This window comes from Nematolebias whitei, chromosome 8 (genome assembly GCF_014905685.2).
Source record: "Nematolebias whitei isolate Nwh7 chromosome 8, NemWhi1, whole genome shotgun sequence".
Taxonomy (NCBI): domain Eukaryota; kingdom Metazoa; phylum Chordata; class Actinopteri; order Cyprinodontiformes; family Rivulidae; genus Nematolebias; species Nematolebias whitei.
In genome coordinates, this window is record NC_056505.1 from 11666432 (window position 1) to 11676797 (window position 10366).

The window sequence follows — 10366 nt, forward strand, 5'->3', positions numbered from 1 at the left end:
TCTATCTATCTATCTATCTATCTATCTATATATATATATATATATTTCAATCAAATGTGTAAATGCAAATTGTTCAAGAAAACACTAAGTGTTTATTTTAATGTTTGTGCATACCAAACAAAAACTTGGGACTCAGGAGTCAAGACAGGCCTTGGAGGGTCACTGGGCGACATCAGGGTGGGCATTGCCCCCTTAACCCCTCCTTGGTGGTGCGCCTGTGAGATACTCTTTCTATGGGGACAATATATGTCAAATAACTAATGGGCGTCTTTATGCATTTATTTACTTTAACTTAATATGGTCTGGACTAAGAAATCAGCTCAGAAATCAACAGAGAAAGGAGAAAAAAGTTCATCACCGAAACCAGTGTGGGCCGTAAAGTACACTCCTATGTCGCAAACTGTCGTTAAGCGTCAAGACGAAGAACGGCAGGACCGCCGTTTCCTTTCCAGCCAGTAAACTATCTTATGGGACCGTCTGTGTGAGCTGTGACGTGGTCAATGATTACCGAATCACAATCTTAACTGTTCAGAAAACGCTACAAGTATTCTGTGATTAGTTTTGTTTAGTTGTTTTCACGTAAATCAAGCGGTTTGCTGCTGGTTTGTCAGGTAAGTTACTAGTTGTTTCAGGCCTCCACGGCGAGCAAAAATGTAGCATCTGACTGTGTCGCTAGCTAAGGAATGTAAATAATTCGTGTTTGCTTTGTCGTCAGTCTATAGAAATAGGTGTCGGTTACGAAACTAGGTGTCTCCTGAGCTTGAGTCTGGTTGACAGTAACCAGGTAGTTTTTTTACTTTCACTTTAAGCCAAGTCTTGTTTCTCTTAGTTTAGCAGAGATGCTAGCTGAGCCGAGCTGGCTAACAGATAATACTCTCATGTGATTCTGCTTGTCGTGATTAGATCACCGTGTTCGCTGTTCCCTACTAAGGAGAGCTGATCTGACGGCATCATGAAGCTGTACAGCCTCAGCGTCATCTATAAAGGCTCTACCAAACCCAACCTCCTGAAAGCGGCCTATGACCTGTCCTCCTTCAACTTCTTTCAGCGCTCCAGGTGCCTCTCAATCATCCAAGCTGTGCTTTGGTTACAGTTCATATCTTAAAGTATTTGTCAACTGCATATACTCTTATCCCCGTGTCATATTTGTGTGTCGTTTCAACGTATTTTCCATGAGTAATTGTGTCATTTGTGTGTATTTAGTATTCAAGAATTCATGACTTTTACCAGTTCCTTGATTGTTGAGCGAACATCTCAAGGCACGCGTGCCTCTGTCAAAGAACAAGGTAGGACTGGGCTGATGGAGTCCAATGACTTTGTTTTGATTTGCAACACGGGATACTTTTTGAAATGACATTGTCTGGTTTGGTTCTGCTGCCATGAGATGTTTATTACAACATGCAAAAGTCTTTGACAACACAGCATACAGTTAGGGAAGGATCACTGAAGGGTGAAGTGGTGATACAGCTTCTGAATAGAAAGTAGATTAGTAGTAGGGAAACATATTAAATCATTGTAAATGTAAAGAATTTAATAGGTTTCAATAAAACTTTTCACAACACATTTTTAATGAGGTCATTACACTTTTTTTTAGGGTTTATAATCTTGATTTTGATAGTTTCAGTCCTTCGTATAGCTAAGTCTTGAAAACTGGGAACTGTCTAAAAGCCAAATATTAATATAATATTGTATTCTTCTGATGGGTTTGAATGGGTCTTATTTGACACATTTGATCTTGTTTACACAACCTGTGATGAGTTGAGTACAAATCATCCACTCATTTTAGTGTTGATGATGGTAAACATCATTTTATGCCGTTCGTCCCACTTTGCCTGATGTTTATTTCGTCTCTTCAACTTAGAACCTCCCGATTTATCAAATTGATCAGTTATGTGGCATAAAGCTGATTTGAACTTGTTTATTTGTGGTTTACGTTTTGATGTTTTTGCAGAGTACCTGTGCCACGTGTATGTAAGAAATGACAACCTGAGTGGTGTGGTGATTGCAGACACAGAATACCCACAGAGGGTCTGTTTCACGTTGCTTGACAAGGTTGGTATAAAAATATAAAACTCATTGTTGTCACACTTTGCTCTGAAGTTATATTTTTAGACTTTACTTTGTTTTGTAGGTATTAGAGGAGTTCTCCAGGCAAGTGGACAGTATCGACTGGCCTTCTGCTAGTCCTGAAACTGTAAACTATAAAGCACTGGATATTCACCTTTCTAAATACCAGGTCAGTTTGTTTTTGATTTATTCTATAGTCGAAATGTTATAAAAACAGTATGGATTAGGCTTGTCTGTGAGATATTAGATTTCTTTTCTAATATAATATATTAAATGGTGCTTCGGTGTGGTTTGGAGCCAACATAAAGATGGATTCTAAAAATCTAATAATCCATTTATATTATTACAGACAGAATGTTATAACTGTGTAGTTGACCGCTGTTTCTTTTTTTGTTCTCAGAACCCCAGAGAAGCAGATGCCATGACCAAAGTACAAGCGGAGCTGGATGAGACAAAGATCATTCTGGTAAACTACCTCCTAATACCTTGATTGAAGCTAAAATGTTTGCACATGACTCAGTTCAAAATATGATTTACATCTGTAGATAGTTTTGCATGTTAATGCCACATTCACATTAACTGTGGAAAGCAACTCCTCTTAAATAACCTAACTGAGGTGATGTACTATAAAAGAGTGTATCTGGGGTTCAAAGTTAATGTCTGCCAGTTTGTTGTTGAGAAACAGACTTATCTGTAGATTTACTAATGTTGGACAATGCCTCTCTGCAGATGCTGATTTTCTTTAATGTCTGAATCATGTCCTCTGAGGGGACCCTTGATAAGAAATACTCTGCCTCCATGGTGCTCACAGTTGTATAGTTAGCCTCTAAAGTGGGAAAACTGTTGTTGTGTGCAAAAACAGCCAAAATGCAGCAACAATGCTACGATTTCATTCAAAAACGACATCATATAAACAAGACCTTAGTCCTCGTGAATGGAGAAAGACTCGTCTACAACAAATTTCAAGTAAAGATTTTAATTTCCAGAGAAACTTTTAAACTTTTATAAAGAACAATGTTGCTCCTAAAGCTAATTTAACTACTTAGTTTAATATGTCAGCAGAGTCTTAATCACCCTGAGCATTTTTCTCCCCAACAGGTTAAAGATACTCAGTTCTGGGTCTGGTATATTTCTGCTGAAATCTAAAATGGTGTTAAATTACATAAATAAGTGCTGAAATATTGCACCTCCTCAAACAGGTAGGGGTGCACCGATTGCAGTTTTCTGGCCAATCAGCGATTTCTAAAAAGTCTGACCTGCCAATTCCAATTTTGTTTTATAATCGACACTGTCGGGTGTCATAAGGTCACAATGCACCTTCGATTTTCCAATATTATTTTATTGAAAAACATACCCTTGAACAATATCCTAGAAATAATATAAACTTGTTTTAACTGGCCATGAGGTAGCGCTCTGAAAAATAAATGAAGTTCATACAATTGTTGTTAAAACAAACAAAAAAAGGGTAAAATCTGTTTCTCATGCAAATCGACCGATTTCCCAAAGTTAAAAAAAAAAAGGCGCACCCCTAGTTGTACGAGCTGCTGCGCTGATCCATCTGTTGCCTTAAAGAAAATACAACTCGCCTGTAATAATGCAACATTTATCCAGGTTTTAAACATGACAGGACCTGTTTTAACCTTAAAGGAAGCAGCTGGAAGCAAAGATAGTATGTGTGTGATGTCTCGTCAAATGCAAAAGTTTAGTGATGTTTGCAGTTTTAATATTTTGGCTAATGGGATGTATCAAGCTCTGCATTGTTCAGAATTATTTCAAACCATGAAAAGCAGCTTTACTGTCCTCCGTCACAGAGCGAAAAGAGAATTGAATACTTGATTGAATACTCTCCATCCATTTGTTTGTGAATGTTGTGAGCGCGATAACTTGAAAAATAAGTGAGGGGCTGACTTTGATTTTCACGTGTGGCTACATCTAGGTGTAAAAAGGTTCCAATTTGGACCATGCCACGTCAAAATCCAAGATGGCTGTCACCACGTGTGTGTGTGCAAACATACACATATGTAAACTGGCCACGCCTATCATTTGAAAAAAACTGTTTTCTGGTTTTGTATTGCTTAACAGTGTTTTCTTTCAGGGGTTGCCACAGCAGGTCTTCCTCCTCCATCTCACTGTTTTACATTGCTTAATAGTATAGTATCCTCAAGTGATTGGGGTGTCCGAAGATTAATCTATAGTAGCCAAGGCCACCATTGTCCACCTCTTGGCTCTGCCGTTGCACCTGCTGGTGGATAAAATGTCTCCCTCCACTCGCCAGGATCTGTCACCCTGCATCACCTCAGACATGAATACACAGTGTAACTCCTACCCACTTGAATATTGTGCACCAAAAACGTTGAGTTTACTTGCACTTCCTGTTAAGTTCCAGTCCAGAAAAACACTCATCTCATAAACTACAAACATTCACTATTCAAATCCTTCAGCGACTTTAAACATCCGTATACCGCTTGTTTGGATTAAAAAAAAAAAAATTGGCAACAGTTTTATTACAATAAATTATGGTATATATCTAGTTTATAGGTCTTAGAATGTGTTTTCTTTCACAGCAACTATTTTTAGACCTATTTACAACTAAAACGACCATCCATCCTGTTTTTGGCCCATTCATTTTATTGGCTAAACGATGGGTCATATTGTTTGTGCAGTACTTTTTAACGGAGACTTGTTTGCCTCCTGCAGCACAACACCATGGAAAGTTTGTTGGAAAGAGGAGAGAAACTGGATGATCTTGTGGCGAAGTCAGAGCATCTGGGAAACCAGTCCAAAGCCTTCTACAAGACCGTACGCACCATCAGCTCGTCTCTTTGACTTTCGACTGTGTGACTTGTCACGTTTTAAACATCTGCTCTCTCTGGTAACAGGCGCGGAAACAGAACTCGTGCTGTGAAATCATGTGATGCCACTGCCTCGTCCTGGTGGTCACAACCCTCTGCCTTTCTGCTTTTCCTACAACCCCCATCATGCACCAGCCACCATCTCTCTTCATGGACGCTGCAGACTCCAGGATGGGGCGCCGGGGGGGATGAGAGCGAGACAGTTTGAGCGTGACTTTTAAACCGTGACTCATGGGGGCTGAAGGAGTGATGGGGTTTGGTTCAGGGGAAGAAGTAAAAGTTCTAAATCTTTTTTTGCCTTTCAAAAGGTAGACATCCATGTGGTGGTTATTACCAGCTGAGGACGTTCTAACGTGACGTTATGTCCCGGTGATGTGTCGTCAAACTCTTCAGAACCATTTAATGTTATTCCGATTGAATATAGCTTGATCTCTTAAAATTATTGAAAGAGTGTTAACCACACTTGTGCTTTTTGCTTCAAGGCAACTCTGACAATCTCACCCCCTTATATATTCTCTGTTATGGATGCTCCTAACTGGTTTTCTTGCTGGTGTGACTTTGTACGCCCACTGGGTGGCTCTCTTTATGTTCAGCTCTAATGGACCTCGGTGTTGAGCTCCCACTTAACAAACAAAACTATTAGTTACTCAGATATCTAAACTTCACTGAATTTTACAGCAACTGTTTAAACACCTGCGCTTTACTGTATTTAGTTCTAACAGCCTTTTTTTTTTTTTTTTGTGGTCTGATTATGTTAAATCTTCAACATTCCTGCTTTGGATAGCTGTGTGAAAAACTGATGAGATGTAGGAAATAGGTTGTGAATTTTTTTTATTTATTTTTTTCATTAATCTCATTTACAGTGCGCTTCTTTAAAATCTTTGACATCATCTGACATGACACTTAAAAACAGGGTTTTGCGTTTTTAATCAAAAAAAAAAATCTCGAACGTCTTACACTTTGTCATCCTTCATAGTGATCGAGGTGATTCTGGGAAGTTGGAGTGCTGCTGCATTTTTTTTTTTTTTTTTTGGCCTCTTTCTGTGCGCTGGTCACATTTCTCTTAAAATAAGTGTATTATGCACGTCTGACTCTTTAAGTTACTCCACCGCTGACACTTTCTCCCTTCGGTGAGCACCGTTTGACGTTTATATCTGGGTAGAAACTCATTTTCTCATGTTTGTGAGAGGAAGCGATGCCTTTGCTTGTGCAGTTTTAGATGTTTCTCTGCTCTCTGATGTGTGTGTATTTGTACATGTACTGCTAATACAACCTCCAGCTGCAGGCTGTTCATACCGAGTGCCTGTGTGTGTGTGTGGAGAGGATTGTGCTCTTTCTGCTTTTTATAGTGTAAACTTTGGTGCAATATCTTCCGCCTGTTGGGGAGTTTCTTTAAACGGGAGGAAAAAACGTTTCTCATTAAGGACAATAAATTACACTTTGTATATGATTTTCTTTTGACTAATTCCCAACATAAATCTTGTCCAGGGTTGTTCTTCAGATGGTTTCATCTTTTAGAAAGCATCTGCGTTGTAATGGATTGCCTGTCAAAATTTTGACCTTGTGCTGTAGCGACTTGCAGGTCTGATCTGAGTAACGCGTGTATTAAACAGTAAACATTAAATATTTTAATTCGAATGCAGTATCTGTGTTTATAAACAGATTTATTTGGGAATAAAACTGTAAAAGCATTTTTCAACATAAATGTGTTCATACAATGATGTAAAACATGTCATTTCACTTGGATAAACAGGATAAGGGTTTCCTGTGTGTCATATTTGTAATTTTTCATCTCTGAAAATGATTTATTTATAGACCGTGGAGCAGGAAGTCTCCACTTATCTTCAACACATCAGCTTTTTATTAGCTAACCATAAATCTGTGTGACTGCTTGGTTTTCTGCATGTTGGTACAGCTGCTGCGTTCACTATTTGTTTCGAGATATCGAGCAAAACAATCCATAAAAGAACTGGAAGTAGTTGTCAAATAAGGAAAAACGATAGCAAAGCAGGGTGTTTACAATTTATTACCATAAGAGAAACATTCAGCTTTATGGAGGCTCACATCCACCACTGATATAAAAATTGAGTATTTTATATCTCATAATTCTGACTTGACATCTAATAATTGTGACATACATATACAATATGTATATGTAGATAGGTATATATATATATAGGTGTATATATATAGGTATATATATATATATATATATATATACATACACATGTTGTGACTCGTGCTGGCAAAGCGAGTCAAAATGTGCAAAGGTTGTGGAGCTTTTCAGTGAAGTGTTTCTGTTTTTAATTAAGATTTGTGTAAAAATGAGTCCCCAAAGACGCCATGTATGAATCCTGTAACTGAAATAACAATCTTCCTAATCTACATCTAAATGGAAGCTTTCGAGAACAGGACTATTCAACTGGTGGCCCGGGGGCCAAATCAGGCCCATGGGTGAACTCGGTTCGGCCCGCCAATGGGTTCATTTTGAAATAAATCTAGATTTTAAACCATAAAACAAACGTACTTAAAATAACAGATGGATGTCCAGTCCCTGAGCTCTTGGCTGCAGTAAGTGTGGCTCCCAGTGCTGTTTATTTAGTGGAATACTCTTGTTCGAGAAGGTATATCTTCAGATGAAATCATTTTATTTTCTTTGAAACTGACCGTTTTCATCTGCCAGGGCACTGGGAAATCCCTTCCTATAATTGACATTGTGAAGCTTGCGGTTTCCCCCTTTTTTTAATGTACAGATGGGATTATTCTTGACTAGAAACGACTTTTTTAACCAGCACTCTTGTAAAGAAAACTAGCGTGTTGCCGCTGCCAGACGGTAAATCATAAAATTTCAAGAAGCTGCTCATTTTGAAGCTTTTGAGATGGAGAATTTGAAAAAAAAAAAAATCAATATTGATTTATTTATTTTTATTGTGAATCACTTTGTAACCATGGGTTACAATTCCATCTTAATGCCTCAGAAATGGCTTAGTGTATGTCTCATTATGACTTAGCATCTCATGCCTATGACAGATTGACCGCTTCCCATAATTAGGTGATATTAAATCATAAATCTGAGGGTTATGGGTTAGTATTTCATAATTAGGAGATGTGTTTGTAAATGAGAACTGGTTCTGCTAAAATAAAGGTCAAATAAAATAAATGCTCTCAGCATCTTATAATTGTGGCAGAGGATTTTTTTTTTTTTCTTCAGTGTGATTTTCAAAAGCCTGTTTATAATAAATCCAACCACGGATGTATAAATGTACTGTAATCCATGTCTATAATAACAGCTAAATATACTGCTGTAGTCCTATGTGTGTGCTACAGTCCTCCACAATTAGCAAAACAAGCGTGCTTTGGAAAATCCGAGTTTTTGAAAGGTACTTGAACGCAGCACAAAGGGCGACAATCGGCGCTCAGCTGAGCGAGAAGAACCGATGGATGTTTGTGTCTGAGCAGGAGAAATGTGGACGAACATGGAAAACAGGAGCTCGGTTCTCGTCAGTGAAGCGTTCAGCTCCGAGGTGAGAAGCTAAAAGGAAGTTTTAAAGCGTTTTAACTCTCTGACCCATGACAAAGTGCCAGAACGTTCTCTGCTGTCGCTCCTCTGATTTCCCACAGTTTGGACTTCCTGCAGCAAGTTTCCACAGCTGCATTTGCTCCAAACTTTGCCTTTAATTCAGGACTTGTGTGTTTCTCGCAGTAACAACTTGTGCTCGATGAATATTCACGCAGAGCTTGTCACCCTCACAGTATTTACAGTCTCAGCTCTACTAGAAAGGTTTGCTGCGTTTTCAGGTGGTTGACATAAATCTTGCAGAGCAGCTTTTCCACCCTGGTCAACAGAAAAATGGTAAGTTTTTAATTTTTTTTTTTTAGTCCAGTCTTCTTTGTAACTGTTTATTTGGCTTTAAAGTTACTCATTACAAAGAAATCAAACATAAAAAAAAATGCTATCCAGAACTCAGTCAAATGGTGCTGATTGATTTACTCCAGTCGTTTTCCTAGATTTATTGATGCGGGTCTGCGCTCAATGTAAACAAAGCCCTCACATGTTGGACTGGCTGTAGTAGGTAAACAAACATGGATACATTTTCAGATTTGGCTGTTTAGAGTAAGTTTAGCACATTCAAACAGTTTATGGGCCAGGGGGTCCCCCATGATGTGCCCTACGGCTCCTGTTGGTTTATGTAGTAAACAAATGTATAGCTGCCGTCCTGTTACACATTTTGCTTCCAGTTCTTGTGATTTAAGAACAAATTAACCACCAGTATAAAAAATATTTGTGCAGATTTAGTTTTTCTTTGATTTTTATTTTGTTGTGCAGTCTTCATGAGTGCATGGAGAACCTTTGTAAGTGCATCTGTTGTCTCCCTCAGAACAACTTTAAATAGAAATGTTCAGCACCTAAAGCCTAACGACCACAAAAAGGGCCTTAACGTTGCAACACCTAGGTCAGTTTCCAGTGGCAAACAAACCAGGGATGAATTCTATTAACCTTTAGTGTTCACAGAGATTTAAGGTGATAAAAACAGTTTTAAAGAAGGTTAACAGTCTGTTTGATCTCGTCATGTCTGAATTTTCTGTGTGTGCTTGAAGTTCACTTTATTACAAGAAGAAAGAATTGACTGAAGACAGAAGTGGTTGAGCCTTCAACTTGTTTTATATAATATTTTCACATTCATTCATAATTTACAATAATTTTTCCAGCCCCACTCTCTGTTATTTTTGTCCAGTTGTCTGTTTTTTCTTCCCTGTTTGTAATAATTTATTTTCTCCTAAAAGTTTCCACTGCAGCTGTGTCTTGTCCTTCTTGCACAGAAGACCCTCTAACCAGGAGCAGTGGAATCATCCCGGGTGAGAACGACTTTTTTTATGCACCTGGTTGGACTCATCCAGGGGGTTGGGTTCTGAACCAGATACTTTCTGATGGATTAAAAAAAAAACATATCTGTTCTTTATTGTCCTAAACAGCTCAAATGTGTTGTTTGTGTGCACATTCACAGTTCTGCTGGTGCAGCAGATCTGCCTCTTGGTTGTTATTTAAACTTTTTCAGGGGAGAACTTTTGTACTTTGGTGTAACCTCGAGTCCCTCGATGCTTCTGTTTGCTTGGGGAAGGTATAAACCGTTCAAGTAGCTGCTGTTTATTGTGAGAATTTGTAGGCAAAATGTTGAGTTTGGTGCCTTGGTGCCATCTCACCTGACCTGTTTTGGTGTTTTGTTAGACTTCTTTAAAATTTCACAGCAATCGGAGTTCTTTTTTTTTTTTTTTTTTTTACATATCTAATTGTATTAATTGTGTTAAGCCACAATCATAAAACTTACCAAAAAAATAAATAAAACTGTTAATTTGGTTAAAAAGATGCAAAACAGGTTCATTGCAGAGGAACCAACAGTATGTGTGTGTGTGTGTGTGTGTGTGTGTGTGTGTGTGTGTGTGTGTGT

At 38.3% G+C, this 10366-nt stretch overlaps 2 protein-coding genes and 1 long non-coding RNA gene across 3 annotated transcripts in view; 2 read left to right on the top strand and 1 right to left on the bottom strand.

The window, feature by feature from the left end:
* Nucleotides 1-10366, bottom strand: part of tmem8b (transmembrane protein 8B) — a 1109927-nt gene that overhangs the window by 914676 nt on the left and 184885 nt on the right. The gene's annotated exons all lie outside the window — the stretch shown is intronic.
* ykt6 (YKT6 v-SNARE homolog (S. cerevisiae)) lies at nucleotides 921-5152 on the top strand. Its single transcript, XM_037680939.1, has 7 exons — nucleotides 921-1056; nucleotides 1204-1286; nucleotides 1952-2052; nucleotides 2132-2236; nucleotides 2468-2533; nucleotides 4765-4866; nucleotides 4947-5152. The coding sequence occupies exons 1-7, from the start codon at nucleotides 953-955 to the stop codon at nucleotides 4980-4982; spliced, it is 597 nt and encodes a 198-aa protein (XP_037536867.1). The 5' UTR covers nucleotides 921-952; the 3' UTR covers nucleotides 4983-5152.
* On the top strand, nucleotides 8292-9846 carry LOC119413888. The gene is made up of 3 exons (XR_005186981.1): nucleotides 8292-8443; nucleotides 8718-8772; nucleotides 9705-9846. It is a non-coding gene; the product is annotated as an uncharacterized LOC119413888 (long non-coding RNA).

What these genes read in the sequence shown, in the direction of transcription:
- ykt6 (XM_037680939.1), top strand. Translation starts at nt 953, where the DNA reads ATGAAGCTGTACAGCCTCAGCGTCATCTATAAAGGCTCTACCAAACCC. An exon ending in TGCCTCTGTCAAAGAACAAG is followed by an intron (nt 1,287 to 1,951) that starts GTAGGACTGGGC and finishes ATGTTTTTGCAG; the next exon opens with AGTACCTGTGCCACGTGTAT. An exon ending in TTCACCTTTCTAAATACCAG is followed by an intron (nt 2,237 to 2,467) that starts GTCAGTTTGTTT and finishes TTTTGTTCTCAG; the next exon opens with AACCCCAGAGAAGCAGATGC.